At 40.4% G+C, this 18,251-nt stretch overlaps 1 protein-coding gene across 3 annotated transcripts in view; it reads left to right on the forward strand.

Annotated features, from left to right (window-relative positions):
* The first annotated feature begins 1,976 nt into the window (after positions 1-1,976).
* Positions 1,977-18,251, forward strand: part of AFG1L (AFG1 like ATPase) — a 231,639-nt gene continuing 215,364 nt past the window's right edge. The window contains exons 1-2 of one of the 3 annotated variants that reach the window (XM_047734093.1): positions 1,977-2,060; positions 2,185-2,328. In XM_047734093.1, coding sequence (XP_047590049.1) covers positions 2,193-2,328 — 136 coding nt within the window. In that variant the 5' untranslated portion in view covers positions 1,977-2,060; positions 2,185-2,192. Of the gene's footprint in view, positions 2,329-18,251 lie in introns of all 3 variants that reach the window. The other 2 variants (XR_007128171.1, XM_047734092.1) reach the window with 2 other exon arrangements.

Below are 18,251 nucleotides of genomic sequence, written 5' to 3' on the forward strand. Positions count from 1 at the left end.
TACCTGACTTCTGTCATAGTATGTTTTCTATTAACCAAACCACTTTCTTTCCCATTTCATTCATTACTTTATTTGTCCTTCTCTGGGTACTTTCAGCTTGGTTTTGTCCTTGAGATTAGATGCCAGAATACTTGGCCTTTTCTCTAGGGAGGTTTTTAAAATAAGGATAAGATAATGTTTTCTGGTTTTCTCATTTGCTTCTATAACTTTTTCTGATAATGTTAAAAATTACTTTCATAGTTATTTTTGCTTTTTCATTTGTTTTAGCAATTGCAGGAAATGCAGGAATACAGGATTGATGTTTTAATAAAATGGTTTACAATGGCTACTAAATTAGTCTTCTAGTCATAGTGAATTCTCTTGAATACAACAAATGTAATCTAAGTTACCTCATACTGGTACGCAATAAAGTTCATTTGCCATGTTTCTTTTCTGTTCACTTGCACAGCCATGTGAAAATTTCTTGTAGATGTTCCTGCCAATTTGTCATTATATTGTCTTTGAATGCTGTTTCACTTCCTAATTGTTAAGTTGTTGGAATCCCTAATAAAAAGTAATTTCATTGACCAATGCAAGCACCTATTTTCCCAAAGCAAACAAAATGACACATAGATAATTTCTGAAAGTGCTGAGTGTGATCGATATGTAAGTCAAGGAAGAATAGTTCAACCTTTCCAAAAGGTTTTTCACAGAGTGTCATACCTCAGATTAATAACAATAAAGAAATAAAGAAACATTCACTATAGCATGGAGGAATAGTCATGTCAGACAATAGAATTAAAGATGGAAAACGAATAGTGTAAATTGACTTATTTTGAAAGATACAATCAAAATAACTTTTCATAAATTGACAGTAGAGTCTTCAAATTATACTGTGATATGCTCTCTTTTCCCTGTTTCTTTGGAATTTTCTATTGTGGACGAACTGCTTAACTTCCTGGAATTCTTTCTAGGGTAGTTGTTTTAGTTTTCACTCAACTGGATTGTGGCTTTGTCCTTCTTATAATTCAGACTTTCTTGCTTGACTGCCTGCTCAGTCTATTTCCTGTTCTTGAAGGGTCTTCATCTCCTGTTAAAAGTAAAGCTTCTAGGGGCGCCTGGGTGACCCAGTGGGTTAAGCCTCTGCCTTCTGGGATCCAGCCCCGCATGGTGCTCCCTGCTGAGCAGGGTGTCTGCTTCCTCCTCTCTCTCTGCCTGCCTCTCTGCCTACTTGTGATCTCTCTCTGCCAAATAAATAAAATCTTAAAAAAATAAAATAAAATCAAAGCTTCCAGAAGTCCTTCCTGATTCCCCAAAGTGCTCTCCTTTCATTGATTCCACAACATCTGGTAGAATCTTTTGTTGCTTTATTCATTCCTCATCCCGGATCGCCAGCCTCTTCTGGACTCCAGTTTGTATTCTCAATGCACTTATACTAACTCAAATATTTTTTTGTTTGTTTGTTTGTTTAATCAAATTAGGGCATCCACTTAGGATTTCGTTTTTGGATACACTATCCCATGGCCACTCCATCCACTAATTGTCCATCTCGGGCCATTGGCTTTCCCATGACAGTTAGAAATACTTTAAAAACATGTGAGTGCATACCATATTGAAAGTGATTTATGCTTTTCAAATATAGAAAGTAAAAGTGGAAGGAGCACATTTCAGATACTCTGCCAAAGATGAGTTGGGCGCTGGAGGCAAAAAATTCGGGCTACCATTTAAGGAGTGTGACCAGGTAACACCAATATTTCCTTAAAATATGAGTGCTCAGTGGGTCACCCACATTTTATTTAGGTCTCGAAATCTCGGCCAAGTACTTAAACTGAGAAGACTCAGGCGTTACGTGACTACACATCATAATCACGTTCCAAATCCCCGAAACGTTTTTGGGATCCTTCGCGGGGAATTTGGGCCGGCGCTGGGCGCAGGATTGCCCTTCCCCCAAGCCCATCCTTCGCCGGCTCCCCTCCGCCCACGGCGCTGCCGCACTGCATGCTGGGAGTCGTAGTTCCGCCTGGAGGCGCCCAGAAGGACGGAAGGGCCTCGGAGTCTAGCCAGCCTTCTCGCTAGTAGAGGTCCGGTCCTTCGTCTGGCTCCCTTTCGTTCTCTGGGGGTAGCCTTCTGTGAGCACGCCTTTTTTTGTCTGTGCCACCGTTTCTGTTTTGGGTTTCAATAAAGTTTTCTTCTTCCCTTGTACAGATCTCAAGATGGCGGCCTCCTGGTCGCCCTTGGTTACCCTGCGCTTAGTGCAAAGCCGGCTGAGAGGGAGATGTATTGGGTGCGGGGCCCGGGCTGCTGCTCTCGCCCCTCCGGCCACCGCCCCTGGAAACACCTTTTGGAAAGGTCAGTGACTGTGCCATGAGTAGGCGGAGCCCAGTGCAAATGACCGGGGAAGCCTCGGGTCAGTTACCCTACCTACTCTGTTTTCGCCCAGTTGCCTCCTGGTTTCACGATTTTTGGAGCTAGGGCCCCTTGGAGAGAGGAGTTTCAGCCTCTCTTGTCCTGTCTGGCAGCTGATGAAGGAGCCCTGAGTACTGAGGAAGCTGACCCAGGACGGCTTTCATTTTGGGATCAGAGGTCCACTAAGAGTTTGTTCCCTTCAGGCAGTTAGAGTTAACACCTGCTGAGCCCAGTTGTGGGAGTGCCTGGCTGAAGGGGTGTAACTGTGGGATAGGGGACTGGGGGCCCTTATAGTTGGCCTTCCCTGCTCTCCCGAATGGTGACCCTGCAAGGCATCTAAAAGCCAAACCTCAGACTTCTGCTGGCCAAGCTGGCTCTTGGGGGTTCTGGGAATGCAGGTGTGCAAGTATTTTCAGATTGAGGAATCAGTTCTTGTTCTTTTCAGGTCACTAGAGGCTTCAGTGGGGTGTATTTTGTCACTAGGCTTGCTCCACTCATTCATTCAAATCGTTACGTGTTCATGAGTGAATGGTCATATGTTGTCCCATTAAACTGCAGGATACTCAAAAGCAAGGACCAAGTGTCTTGTTTATTCAGCACTTGGCTCAGTGTTTGGCGCCTGACCCTTAAGGTCTATTTCCTGAATGAATGAATGATGTTATTCTTATTGTCTTTTCCAAGCATACTTATGTTTTCTTTTTTCTTAATTCCAGCACCCCTTCTCATTGGCTTATCTGGCTAAAACCCTATCAGTCTTTAATTATTACCATCAATAGAGTTGAAATTAATACTAGAACTCTGATTAAGTCACCTTAGATTTTTCTGCAAAGTCTAGCATAATTCACTATATATAATGGGATATTTTTGGTATCATAAGGGTTGAGTCATAATATAAACTTTATTTTTTTTAAAATTTGTGAAACAGGTAATAAAAGCAAATGATACAAGAAAAAATATGGTAAAATGTTCCACCCCTATCCCTTGGTAGTTTTCCTCCCTAGAGGCAACCTCTGATATTAGTTTCTTATGTATTCTTCGGGACATTCTCTGTATGAACAAATATGTATGTATTTAAGTAAGTGTCTGTATTTTAAAAAGTGGTAACGTACATATCCTCCTGTACCTTTCTTTTATTTTTTGTTTAGTATATCTTAGAAATCGTTACATATCAATACATAGAGAACTGCCTTATTTTATTTTTTAAAATTAATTCATTTGATAGCATAAGCGGGGGGTGTCGCAAGTGGGAGAAGGAGAAGCAGGCTCTACACGTAGCTGGGAGTCTGATGTGGGGCTCCATCCCAGGACCCCAGGATCATGACCTGAGCCGAAGGCAGTTGCTTAACAGACAGAGCTACCCAGGCACTCCTAGAACTGCCTCATTTTATTTATTTTTTTATTGAACTTTTAAAAAAATGTTTTTTATTTGTTTGACACAGAGAGAGACAGCGAGAGAGGGAATAGAAAGAAGCAGGGGGAGGGGCAGAGGGAGAAGCAGGCTTCTCGCTGAGCAGGGAGCCTGATGCGAGGCTCGATCCCAGGACCCTGGGATCATGACCTGAGCTAAAGGCAGACGCCTAACGACTGAACCACCCAGGTGCCTCATAGAACTGCCTTATTTTAGATGGTTAAAATAGAATTCTATTCAATGCATATACCATAATTTATGAAAATTTAAGATTTAAGGAATGTCATCATAATAACATAAGATTTACTGAATGCTTATTCTGTGCCATGCGGTATGCTAAGTGCTTTCTACACACGTTATCTTATTTAAATTCCTATTATCCTCATTTTGGGGATGATGGATCCAAGGTTGCAGAAGTTATATAGCTAGTGAAATGTCAGAACTTTTGGCTTCAAGTAAAGGCTATACTTGGATTTACATCTGACCATAAAGGCTTTGCTATTAACCTGTACTCATATTTTTAAAAAATTAAATCAAGGTATTATTGCTTTCAGAATTATCTCTTAGAATTTCAGAACTCACCCGAAACCAAAGGGTTAATGGAACTAATTGCAGCTGCAACTTTTCCTCTAAACCTTTCTCATTTGCCTTTAAATTTCTCTCCTACTTCAGAGATGTGGATTTGAGGCTTGTTTTCCCATCTTCTCCTTTGCCTGCCTCTCCAGTAAACCCTTTTCCTGCTGCCTACTTGATGCTCAGTGATTGCCTTTGCTGCACATTGGGCAGCCAGACTTGGGTTTTGTTACAGATTTGGCAAGCTAGCCAGGAGTTCTTTGCCTGCCTGTGGGTGGTTTGTTGGCCTGCAGTTGGGGATGGGGGCCTGGCGACAAGTCCAAGCAGCTGCTCAGGTTCTTTGCCCTAGGGACTGTCCCTGGGGCCCCATCCCAACTGGGTACCTTTGAATTTCAGCACCTCATTTAACCTTTGTGGCAGGGAAACGTTTCCTTGGATTCAGTTTGGACAGATGTCTCTTGGTGAGTAGTATTTCTTGTGTGATGGCATGTGAGTTTATTTCTTCCTCCTGTTTGGTTTGGCTCTCAGATTTCTCCTCCCATTCAGTTGCCTTCAAATAGTGGGTTTTGGTTCTCTTAGTCTCCTTTTCTTAAGAAAAGGCTTGGCTAGGGAGCCACTTGGTTCAGTCTGTGGAGCCCCAACTTTTGGGGAAGAACGAGGTACTCTGGGCTTCATTTTGTTGTTGTTGTTGTTGCTAAAGCTTTTGGTATTTTAGAATAAAACAAGCTGTGTTCTAATTGGAAAATGGGAAATGACAATTTCATCTCCACATGCAGCCCTTTGGCCTGTATTCTCCAAAACTGGGCAGTCCTTTTTTGGCAACACTGCTTGGCTGCGTCCATTAATTATAATACCATCTTGCAATTAGATTTGTGTTGTAAAAGGGGGATATCTAGAAATTGGACCTTTAAGATTTTGTTTGCATCTTGTGTATTTGTGTGTCCTTGTATGTTGTAAATGTGAGATATTTTCTCTACCTCTGGGTGTTATTCCTAAACTTAATTTTGTGGAAGAGCTTTATTTAGTTGGTTCCAAGGCAAGCACTTGTAAGAATTGGGCATTCTGAAACTGAGAAAGATGGAAACTAACCCAGCTGTTTTTTAAGTTCACATGATCTTGGAAAATATTCAGTATTAAGGCTAATTCAAGGTTATTGGTTTAAATAAAAGGGACACGTCTTTAGAATTGTTAGCATTAAATGTAAAGGTTTTATTCTGCCTGTCTTTACTGAAAGTCAAATAAACTCATGTTATCACCATTGCAAAATTTGTTAGAATTTCCTTAAGAACTTGTTCTTATTAAGTTGTATGGGCGATCTAAGAATGAATAAACAGATGTAAGTACTTTTAACAGATGTAATTAAGACTACTGGAAATAATAAGGGTAACAACTCTATATGCCAGGAAAGTGAGCCTGGTTACGTAAAGAGGACAAAATCTGAATGTGAAAAGTAAAATTGTGAGATGTTGTGAGAAGTAAAGTTTTAGAAGTTCTGTGAGAAGGGGATTTTTGGAAATGAATTTTGTGGGGATTAGTTTTTTAATGGAGATTAATTATGGAGATTAGTATTTAAGAAGTTTGTTAGTGATTAACACCAGAAAAAGAGAAGGGAGCATAAAAGAGCAAGAGTAGGCAGAAGTTGAGCAGTGATATGATATCAGCAGAAGCCTTAACTGATTCTCTTGAGGAGTTCCAAAAGTTGGTTATCCTTCAGAACCATCCTAAATTGAGACAAAAGGGCTGGACTTTTGTAACAGTGATTGGACATGACCACTTGGGAAGAGGACATACCCTTGGTAAGGCAGCTAGCTGTCTTCAGTCAAGACAATCCTGATGGTGTCTGAGAGCTGAGGACTGTCCGGAGCATTCCTACAGCTGAGAGTCCTTCGTTCCTGATGGAGATATGTTTATGGATGGGAGCAGTTTTATGGATCAAAGACAATGAAGAGCTGGATGCAATGGTGACCATAAACTATTGTCCATTGCTGAGGACACCAGAAATTGGACTGATTGCTCAAGGGAACAATAGGCAGATTAAGCTGCCAGTTTGGCAAAGACTCCAAAAACCTTTTGTAATGACTTTAGTGCCAGACATGGGTTTAACTAAATATTAACCCAGTTTTCCTGGGAGGACCTCAAAAGAGCAAGAAATGAGAATTTTTTAAAAAATTTTCTTTCTTTCTTTCTTTTTTTTTTTAAGGAACGGGAATTTGGCACCAAATTGGCACTAAAGCCTGTTGGAGCTAAAATGAATCCTTATCCCAGAACATCTTATGGAAGAAATGATTAACCATATTCTCCAAAGCACCCATTATGGTTAAAATACTACTCTTTTTTTTTTTTTAAAGATTTTATTTATTTATTTGACAGACAGAGATCACAAGTAGGCAGAGAGGCACGCGGGGGCGGGTGGGGGGAGTGGGCTCCCAACTGAGCAGAGAGCCCTGAGCAGAGAGCCTGATGCGGGGCTCAGTGCGGAGCTCGATCCCAGGACCCCAGGATCATGACCTGAGCTGAAAGCAGAGGCTTTTTTTTTTTTTTTTTTTAAAGATTTTATTTATTCATTTGACAGAGAGAGACCACAAGTAGGCAGAGAGGCAGGCAGAGAGAGAGGAAGAAGCAGGCTTCTGAGCAGAGAGCCTGATGCGGGGCTCGATCCCAGGACCCTGAGATCATGACCCGAGCCGAAGGCAGCGGCTTAACCTGCTGAGGCACCCAGGCGCCCCGAAAGCAGAGGCTTTAACCCACTGAGCCACCCAGGCGCCCCAAGATACTATTCTTAAGTGGATCCATAAGTATATTGTGGGTCCCAGTTTTCAGAGCACCATTAAAAAATGTGACATTTGTGCTAAAAACCATTCTAAAACCGGCCCCCACCAGTTTTAAAAGGTATACAATTTAGAGGTACCGAACCTGGAGAAAATCGGCAGGTAGACTTTACTATTATGCCAAAACAACAGGTAATTTTCAATATTTCTTAGTCTTTGTAGACACCTTTACAAATTGTGCTGAAGCTTTTCCATGCTGTTCAGAGGAAACCTCAGAAATTGTCAAAAACACTTAAAAAAAAGATTTATGTATTTGAAAGAAATTGAGAGATTGAGAAAATAAGTGGGAGGAGGGGCAAAGGGAGAAGCCGATTTCCTGCGGAGTGGGGAGCCCGACGTTGCAGGTTGCCATCCCAGGACCCTGGGGTCATGACCTGAGCCAAACGAAGGCAGACGCTTAACTGACTGAGACATCTAGGTGCCTTGTCAAAAACACTTTTAAGTAAGATTATTGCCAGGTTTGAATGGTCACTAACAATTCAGAGCAACAATGGAGTGGCGTCTGTGGCAAAAATCATACAAGTAGTGTTCGGTGCCTTGGCCATTCAGTGGAAATTACATGCTTTCTGGAGAAGCCAACCAATTGGAAAAACAGAAAAAAATGAACTTTGGCAAAAATATGCCAAGAAACCAACTTAACTTGGGAAGAAGCCTTGCTGGCTTCTCTGCTTTGGCTAAGAGTGGCCCCTGGAAGTAGGCTTGGTTTAGGCCCTTATGAGATGTTATATGGAAGACTCTACACTCTTCATGACTTAGGAGTTCCTGATGAAGCTTATGTTAGGGAATTGAATACTACTGGCTATGTTCGCTGTGTAAGTTTGCTTCGAGGTTGTTGTGCCCTTACACTGCCTGAATCCTGGAGACTTGATGGTATTAAGGACCTGGAAGAAAAAGCACTTGGAGGGCCAGCTCCATCCTCATTAGACAGGACCTTATGAAGTACGGGTGACCACCCATTCTTCAGTGAAACTAAAGAGAATTAAGCCATGGATTCATTACACTCGAATTATAAGAGTCCACAGGTTCCCTATACCCTGTCACAAGGAGAACATCAAAAAGAGCCCTGTTTGGACTGGCAAGCCTTTGATGGACCTGAAAATACTTTTTAGGGGAGCTGGTCTGAAGAAATCCATAAGTATTACAAGCTGGTTGGTTACAACAAATCTCTCCTAAGGTCTTGATAAAATATAGTACAAGAACTAATAACCAAAGTACACACATCTTGGTAATGTAGGATGTTGGGTTTCAACCTGGAGCTAAAGAATATTTCTAGATTGCTGCAGAAAGGTTCCATTCCTCTAACCCTGATTTTTACTTCCGTGTCAGCAGGAAGTAACTAGGATGCTCATCATCCCATTTCTCTCAAGAATGAGGAATGATCAAAAGTGGGGATTGAAACCAGTAACCAAAGGGTTAATGGGACTAATTGCAGTTGTAGCCTGAAAAGTGCAGCAGCAACGTTATACCCAGACCTTTTTTCCTTTACCTTTAAATTTCCTTCTCTCCTCCTCTGGAGAGGCGGATTTGAGGCTTGCTGTCCTGTCTCCTTGTTTGGCTCCATCTTTAATAAACCCTTTTGTTGCTACATACTTGGTACCTCAGTGGTGGTCTTTGCTGGGCATTGGACAGGTGAACATGGGTTGTTATAATACTGCCTCCTATACTAAAAATCTAGCCAGTTTTAGGGTTAGAGATTTAATGAAAATACAGTTAAGGTAGAGGTTGATTTAATTGTAAGTAAAGGTACTCCCTCCCTCTCTTTAAATAAAAAAATTTAAGTTGAAATGCTTTTCAGTATTTAGAGTTCAATTTTATTTATTTATTTATTTTTAAAGATTTTATTTATTTATTTGACAGAGAGAAATCACAAGTAGGCAGAGAGGCAGGCAGAGAGAGAGAGGAGGAAGCAGGCTTCCTGCTGAGCAGAAAGCCCGATGTGGGGCTCGAACCCAGGACCTGGGATCATGACCTGAGCCGAAGGCAGCGGCTTAACCCACTGAGCCACCCAGGCGCCCCTAGAGTTCAATTTTAAAATGGGCCTTGTATCCCTCAATTTTGGGGGAATATTTACTGTTTACATTTATATTTGCATTTTTTTCATCTTTTCAAGTGTACTCTTTACTACAGTGTAATGTGAGGGAAACATTGACTTAATGTTAAACAGAAGAAGGAAATAGACCAAGGAAAGGAATAAGGGGAAAGGAAGAGCATGTTCATTGTTTTTATGTCTCATCTAAGCTTTAGTGCCAGCCCTGGCTCCAAGATGTTTGGGAAGCCGAACTATGAAGAATTTAGGGGTCCTAAAAAGCTCTTCATGCAAATCAGCCTACCTGATTGCCCAATTTAAATTCCTTAGGAAATAGAACATTATGAATTCCATTTTGGGATATGTATATTTCCATTATTTTTTTGTTTTTGTTTTTCGTAAGATTTTATTTATTTCACAGAAAGAGAGAGTCCAAGCAGGGGGAGTGGCAGACAGAGGGAGAGGGAGAAGCAGGTTCCCGCCGAGCTGAGTAGGGAGCTTGCTTGATCCCAGATCACAACCCCAGCCGAAGTCAGATGCTTAATCGACTGAGCTACCCAGGTGCCCTTTTCCATTAGTTTATTAAAAATTTAAATTGAGTGCTCCATATCACTCGGCATCAGGGAAATACAAATCAAAACCACAATGAGATATCACCTTACACCAGTCAGAATGGCTAAAATTAACAAGTCAGGAAATGACAGATGCTGGCGAGGATGCAGAGAAAGGGGAACCCTCCTACACTGTTGGTGGGAATGCAAGCTGGTGCAACCACTCTGGAAAACAGCATGGAGGTTCCTCAAAATGTTGAAAATAGAACTACCCTATGACCCAGCAATTGCACTACTGGGTATTTACCCTAAAGATACAAACGTAGTGATCCAAAGGGGCATGTGCACCCGAATGTTTATAGCAGCAATGTCTACAATAGCCAAACTATGGAAAGAACCTAGATGTCCATCAACAGACGAATGGATAAAGAAGATGTGGTATATATACACAACGGAATACTATGCAGCCATCAAAAGAAATGAAATCTTGCCATTTGCGACGACGTGGATGGAACTAGAGGGTATCATGCTTAGCGAAATAAGTCAATCGGAGAAAGACAACTATCATATGATCTCCCTGATATGAGGGAGAGGAGATGCAACATGGGGGGTTAAGGGGGTAGGAGAAGAGTAAATGAAACAAGATGGGATTGGGAGGGAGACAAACCATAAGTGACTCTTAATCTCACAAAACAAACTGAGGGTTGATGGGGGGAGGGGGGTTGGGAGAGGGGGGGTGGGGTTATGGATATTGGGGAGGGTATGTGCTATGGTGAATGCTGTGAAGTGTGTAAACCTGGCGATTCGCAGACCTGTACCCCTGGGGATAAAAATATATGTTTATAAAAAATAAAATTTAAAATAAGAGGAAAAAAAAATTTAAATTGAGGGTCACCTGGCTGGCTCGGTTGAGCGTCTGCCTTTGACTCAGGTCATGATCCCCCAGGGTCCTGGGGTGGAGCCCCAGTTGGGCTCCTTGCTCAGCAGGGAGCCTACTTCTCCCTCTCCCTCTGCCTGCTGCTCTGTCTGCTGCTCTGCCTGCTTGCGTGCTCGAAATACACGCTCTCTTTCTCTCAAATAGATAAATAAAATCTTTGGAAAAACGCTTTAAGAAATTTGAATTGAAATTTGGTGTCCTATATTTTAAGTATAGATGCTCAAATTTTATTTTATTGCCCATTTTCTTTTCAGCCCAAGTGTATCTTCATTTAACGTAATGGTTGCTCAACTTCCAAATAGTGAAGGGGAAACATTAGAGATTAGAATGGCCACGGTGTGGGGTGGAAAGTGCCTCAAATTGGCTAATTCAGTTGAAGCCTTGTATTAAGGGTATGTGTGTGTGTGTGGTGGTGGTGGTGGTGGTGGTGGTGGTGGTGGTGGTAGGGGAAGTGAATGAAATTGAGCCCCAGCCCTTGAATAGCTCACAGTCTTGGAAGAGTGATGAAATGATAATAGCTAACATTTATGGACCTCTTTCTATGTTCCATGTGATCTGCTAGCAGTTCCTTTCTCTTCCATAATTTAATCTTCATAAAAGCCCTATAAAATACTTGTTACCTCCATCTCATAGATGGATAAACAGGCATGGTCACCCAACTGGGATGTGAAACCAGGCACTTTTTGCTCCAGAACCACAAACTTCACCATTGTCTTCTAGCTCCTTAATATAACAATGGACATTGATAACCTATCCTGTAAGCTCATCTTAAGTGTTGCAGGGCTGTGGAATGAAAGCAGCTCTGCTTGGAGAGGGGAGGGTGTGGCAGCACAAGTGTAGAAGTGGCTATAGATGGCCCTTTTACTGGATTAGGGGCCCTCAGGGAGAGCAGCTAGAGATGAAGCTGGGAAGTTGGCCTGGATCTGCTTAAAAGTACTGTATAGTGCGTGAAGACGTCTAGGCTCAGCAGGGTGCTGGTGGAGGTTGTTTTTTTTTTTTTTAAAGATTTTATTTATTTATTTGACAGAGAGAGATCACAAGTAGACGGAGAGGCAGGCAGAGAGAGAGAGAGAGAGAGGGAAGCAGGCTCCCTGCTGAGCAGAGAGCCCAATGCGGGACTCGATCCCAGGACCCTGAGATCATGACCTGAGCCGAAGGCAGCGGCTTAACCCTCTGAGCCACCCAGGCGCCTCTGGTGGAGGTTTTATAAGAAGAAAAGTTGTATTGGTTTTAGCATGGTTATTCCTATTGCTGCCTGAAATGCAGATTGGAAATGCCTGGGTGGGGGATACTGGAAACTCGGTGGTGATTTAGAAGGAAGTTGTAGTTCTGGAGAGAGCGGTTCGGTTCGTAGCCTGAATTACTGCTGTGGTGAGGTGGGAAGCAGGGCAGCAAGGGAGGGGATTCAGAGACTGTTCTTCTGTAGAGTTGCCAGGTTTTTTGTGAGACAAGGAAAGAGAAGAGTTAGGATCAACTTAGGTTTCCTAGTTTGGGTAATTTGATGGGATCACATCCGCCAAGGTAAACAAATCAAACACACAAAAAAGTAGGGCCAGAGGCATTTTAGGGAGAGCTTCCTTTTTGGACTTGTTAAATTTGAGGTGGTTATGACAGTTCTGGATAATTAAGTTTAATTAGTTGTAGGAAATATGGGGGTCTGAGACTAAAAAAGGAAAAATGAGGTGTCGAGAGCTATGAGAGTGGAAGAATTAGCCTGGGAATATTTGTAGAGAGAAAAGGAGAAAACACCGACGGTGAGTCCTTGGTCAATAAAATTGACATTTTATGAGAAGAACATGACCTTGTCGGAGAACATTAAGAGAGGCAATAGGAAAACTAGAGGAGAAACCAAAGAGGAGAATGTTTCTAAGGTTTTCTAAAATTGAACATTAGCATATCTGAAAATTCTATTTTATTTAAACTAGCTTTTATAAATAAATTGTTTCATGGAGGCAAGGTACTGTTAGAGCCACATCTTGTGATTTTTTTTCCATAGTGTCTTTCTGTATCTCAATGTTGTATTTTTATTATTTATTTATTTATTTATTTTTTTAAAGATTTTATTTATTTGTCAGAGAGAGAGAGGGAGAGAGAGCAAGCACAGGCAGACAGAATGGCAGGCAGAGGCAGAGGGAGAAGCAGGCTCCCCGATGAGCAAGGAGCCCGATGTGGGACTCGATCCCAGGACGCTGGGACCATGACCTGAGCCGAAGGCAGCTGCTTAACCAACTGAGCCACCCAGGCGTCCCTCTCAATGTTGTATTTTTAGGTGTCTTTATTAAATGATGACTCATGTTCACCCTTGGTTCCACAACCTCTTTACTATATGTATACAGGAGATCTCGATTAGGCATTGATATGAGAACTAATGTACCTCAGCCATATGAATTGATACAATTTATTGTTAATATATATTAGTGGTTAAGAAAATGGACTTTGGATTTTACTACCCAATTAGATGAATACCCTTATGCGTAAGTTCATGTTTCTTGGATTTTCATTAACATCTATTGTATTAGAAAGGAATGTTCTTGCCTACTACTGAGACTGATAACTTCATGATAATTTATTTTCCAATTAGTGTTTGAAAAGCATAGCACAGCTTATTCCATAGGCAAAGCTGGTGCCCTAGACATAGTTCTAGGGGCTGGAGGGGCAGATAACAAAGAGTGGGTCTAAGAACAGAACTGATAGGAAGGAATGTAAGAGGTCCAGAAATGGGTGATTGATCTACTGTAGATTAGTACTACTTTATACCTCAATAGCTTCATTTTCTTTGTTTAAGAAAATCATATTGAAATAGGGGTATAACTGTTCCTTTGATTTGTCTTTTTACTAAAAGTACTGCAGAAATAGTAGGTGTTAAGATTCTAGAAACTGGAAGGTCAGCCTTGGGCCCAGTGTAGTAGTATGTTCCATCTATAAATTCTCTGACAAGTGATCTAGCCTCTGCTTGAATGTATCTAGTACTTGTTTTCCTAGGTCACTCATATTTTTCACTGACCTGTAACTAAGATTTTTTTCTAATTTCTCTCTTAAAAAACCTTTTTGATATGTCTGTTCTTCCTGCTGTGTTAGGTCTTCCTTCCCTAAGGTCCTCAACTGAGGTCCCGTTTCTGCATCTACTTTCTTGGAGGTTCTGATATTTTAATCTCCAGAATCTTTTTCATAGCTTTTGTTCACTGTCCTGCTCCTGCCCCCTTATTTCTTCTCTTCATGGAGCCCATTCTAGGAGTTACTTTCCAACACATCATCTATTCGTATTCTTGCCAGGGTAGCAGTTTTCAACAACTTTTAAAGCCTGAATAGGTAATCCTTAGAATAGTTCCTTCATAGCTTCATAATGCAACTCCATCTTAAATGTAAACTATGTAGATTCCATTAAAAAATTCTTATGTGTATGAGTATAGAAAAAATTTAAATGAACCTAAAAAACGTTATTTTTCTTTAGCACTTGAAAGAAGATAGATCCCTTAGATCTCATTATTAAATAGTGTATGAACAGGGTGAATATTAAAGAGTTACTCAGTATGCTAGGCCATGCCTATAATTACTTCAGAATAGCTTTATTCAGATTTTTAGGCGGTATTTTACTGATTTGTTATCATGAAATTTAAAGCACTATTTTTTTCCTTTTGTAAAGTTATACACTGGCACATTAAGATTAACCAGCTTCGAAAGGAAAAGAATGATAACCAGCAAGCATTTAGTTTTAATTTTCATAATTTTTCTATTTAAATCAAAAGCACCCTTTTAAAGCCCCCAAATCAGCCTTTTATAAATAAAGTAAATCATCTTGTGATGCATTCCTTGATGATGGCTTATGTTGTTTTTCTAAAGAAAGAGTTTAATTAAGATTTGATTTTCTTCTATTCTGCACTTTGTTTATTCATCACTGAATCAAACATAGGTCTTTAATGTCACTGGTAAGTCTAACTTTTTGGGTCATTGATGACCATTGCAGTTTTCAAAAAAACAGCTGAATATTTATATTTGGGGTATGATTAGAACATAATAGAGCATAAATGGGCTGCCTATGACCTTAGTATGGGCTTCTGTCATTGTAGGAGAACATTTCTGGTCAGTGGCCACTGTTTACAGTTTGTTAAAATCAACACAAATGTACAAATAACTCATGAATAATTGTGAACACAGTATTTGAATGGATGTTTAATAAATATGCATTAAAAATCTAATTACAGTAATGAAGTTTACAGCTGAAATTTTAATCCAGCCCTTTAGAAATATTAAATGTGCTTTTCCTGATTGTGCATTTTTCTCACAGCAGTTGGGTAAACATTTTAAACTGGAAATCTAAATTCCTTATATAATTTTGATTTCATTTAACTAAGCATGTGTTCTTTTTGGCAACAATCTTCTTCCTCTTTGTGAAGAAGTGAACCTCCTTTTATTCCATAACTGTTACTTTGAAGAATTTTGATCAGTTCTATCTTAGGACTGATGAACATATGGGATACCAGATGAATAATAAAATGTGACCTGCAAAGACTGGATTGTGATTTTGGTTTCATTGATCGTATTGGGACAGTCATTTAATTTGTCATTTCCATTTTCTCATCTGTAGAAATGGGATTAATTATCCTAACTCTCCCTTCCCTGTAGGTCATTTACGAGGCTCAAATAAGTTATTATGTGAGAAAGTATTTTGAAAACGTTAAGAATTGTTATATGAATGTGGAGCTATGCTAGGAGTAATTTAAATATTAAAATGCCAGAGTTGGTAGATTCTAGTCAGTGAGTAGAAATGGAATGAATTCAACTCTATACAGAATTACTGAAGTAATTTTAACTTTGCGGGGGGCAGGGGGGAGGATTCATTAAATTAATGGCAAAGGACCCAGTCTGATTTCAGTGCTTTGAATTCTAGAAAATGCAGTTTTGATTTTCTTTTCTTTTTTTTTTTTTTTTTTTAGATTTTATTTATTTGTTAGAGAGAGAGAGAGAGAGCACGTGGGAGCAGAGGCAGACAGAGTGTCAGGCAGAGGCAGAGGGAGAAGCAGGCTCCCTGCCAAGCAAGGAGCCCGATGTGGGACTCGATCCCAGGACCCTGGGATCGTGACCCGAGCCGAAGGCAGCTGCCCAACCAACTGAGCCACCCAGGCGTCCCTGATTTTCTTTTTTTTTCTTTAAGATTGTGCAAGGGCCTCTGTAGGTAACCAGTGATGGTTTTTGTTCTTCTGGATTTAACTACCTTTTCTCTGGATACTCTGAATACGCAGAGGTTCTTTGTCACGATGTTTCAATGAAAGCTGTGAAAGTTTGATTTATAGTATGCAAGTGATATATCTTCATTTATTTATTTATTTATTTATTTATTTATTTATTAAAGATTTTATTTATTTATTTGACAGAGAGAGATCACAAGTAGACGGAGAGGCAGGCAGAGAGAGAGAGAAAGAGAGAGAGAGGGAAGCAGGCTCCCTGCTGAGCAGAGAGCCCGATGCGGGACTCCATCCCAGGACCCTGAGATCATGACCTGAGCCGAAGGCAGCGGCTTAACCCACTGAGCCACCCAGGCGCCCCTTCATTTATTTTTTTTTAAAGATTTTATTTATTTATTTGACAGACAGAGATCACAAGTAGGCAGAGAAGCAGGCAGAGAGAGAGGAGGAAGCAGGCTCCCTGCTGAGCAGAGCCCGATGTGGGGCTCGATTCCAGGACCCTGGGATCATGATCTGAGCCGAAGGCAGAGGCTTTAACCCACTGAGCCACCCAGGCGCCCCTATCTTCATTTAGTAAAAAATTGATACTGTTGGCGCCTGGGTGGCTCAGTGGGTTAGAGCCTCTGCCTTCAGCTCGGGTCATGGTCCCAGGGTCCTGGGATAGAGCCCCGCGTCGGGCTCTCTGCTCGGCGGGGAGCCTGCTTTCTCCTCTCTCTCCCTCCGCCTGCCTCTCTGCCTGCTTGTAATCTGTCTGTCAAATAAATAAATTAAAAAAAAAAATTGATACTGTTTTCAAAAGTAACTCAAGTATTTGTGAATTATTTGCTGTGCAGAAAGATATAAAGATAATATTTTATAGAGTCAAAGAATATTAAAGCTGAAGAGGGCCTGGGTCATGTAGTCAAACGATGTTATATAGGTGTGTAGTTTCTGCCTTAACTGTTTCTTTCATTTTTGGGTGCCCTACAGTTAGAAAAGTGTTTTTTTTTTTAAATTTGATTTACTTATTTTAAGTAATCTCTGTACCCAGCATGGGGCTTGAACTCACAACCCTGAGATTAAGAGTCTTGTGCTCTTCAGACGGAGCAGCCAGGTGCCCCTAGAAAATTCTTTAAGTAGAATGAAATTCGAGCTTTTCTTTACCTTCTTTACATTCATCTTGAAACTTTCCTCAGGCCCAGCATATATAACTCTAGTCCGGATTGCACATATGACAGTTCTTTAAATATATCAAGATTGATAATATCATTTACTTATTTACTCATTTATTCATTCATTCATCATCCTTGTCCTAATTCCATTTGACAACCTTTCAAATATTAAAGACTTAGATTTAATTAATTAATTCATTCATTCCCCAAACGTTTCTTGGTACCATCTATATGCTAGACATAGGGTGCTGGGATATTACTATGTCTCTTCTCAGTGTCAGCTGCCCCTTGTCCTGTTAGTCAAATCTCATGACATGGTTTCTAGATCCCTAGAACTACTTCCATTCTTGAGATTACAATCACTTTCTGAATATCGCTCTGAAAATATGGCCCCCATATCTCAATATATTCCTTCAGCTATGTCTGGCTAGAGGAGTGTTGTAGTTACCTTTCCTGTGTCCTGTGACATTCATGTCTCACCTTAAGACTCCTAGGGCTTTTAAGATAAGATCTCTCCAATTTGTATTCGATTAATTTTTTTCTTTTTAAAAATAAATATTATAAAAATAGTACATGTGCATAGTAGAAAATACAGAAGAGACAGCTATTAAGTATACTTAAAAAATTAAAAAGTTGTGGGGCGCTTGCCTTTGGCTCAGGTCTTGATCCCAGGGTCATGGGATTGAGCCGTGCATGGGTTCCTTGCTCAGCGGGGCATCTGCTTTTCTCTCTTTCTCTGCTTCTGCCCCTTCCCCCACTCATGCTCTCTGTCTCTCTCCTAAATAAATAAATCCTTTTAAAAAAACTGAAAAGTTATTGAGGTATGATGTTCATTTAGAAAAGTACACATGATAATTGTAAAGCCTACCGAATTTTCATAAAGAGAATAGATCTGTATAATACAACCTAAATCAAGAAATAGAACATTTAGAATGCCTGAGGCAACTGTTGTGCACTCTCTGAGTTGCTAGCCCTTTACTTTGCAATGGTAATCAACATCCTGATATATATTACTATTAATTTATTTTGCCTGTTTTTAAATTTTATATAAATAGAATCATGATCCTTGTTTATTTCACTGGACATTATGTTTGTGAGGTTCATCACTTCTCCGTATAGTAACAGTTAATTCATTTTGCTGAATACAATATGACATATACTTAGACCACAATTTTCTTTAAAGTAGCTTCTTTCTCTCTCTTTTTTTTT

Source organism: Lutra lutra, chromosome 6 (assembly GCF_902655055.1).
Source record: "Lutra lutra chromosome 6, mLutLut1.2, whole genome shotgun sequence".
Classification (NCBI taxonomy): domain Eukaryota; kingdom Metazoa; phylum Chordata; class Mammalia; order Carnivora; family Mustelidae; genus Lutra; species Lutra lutra.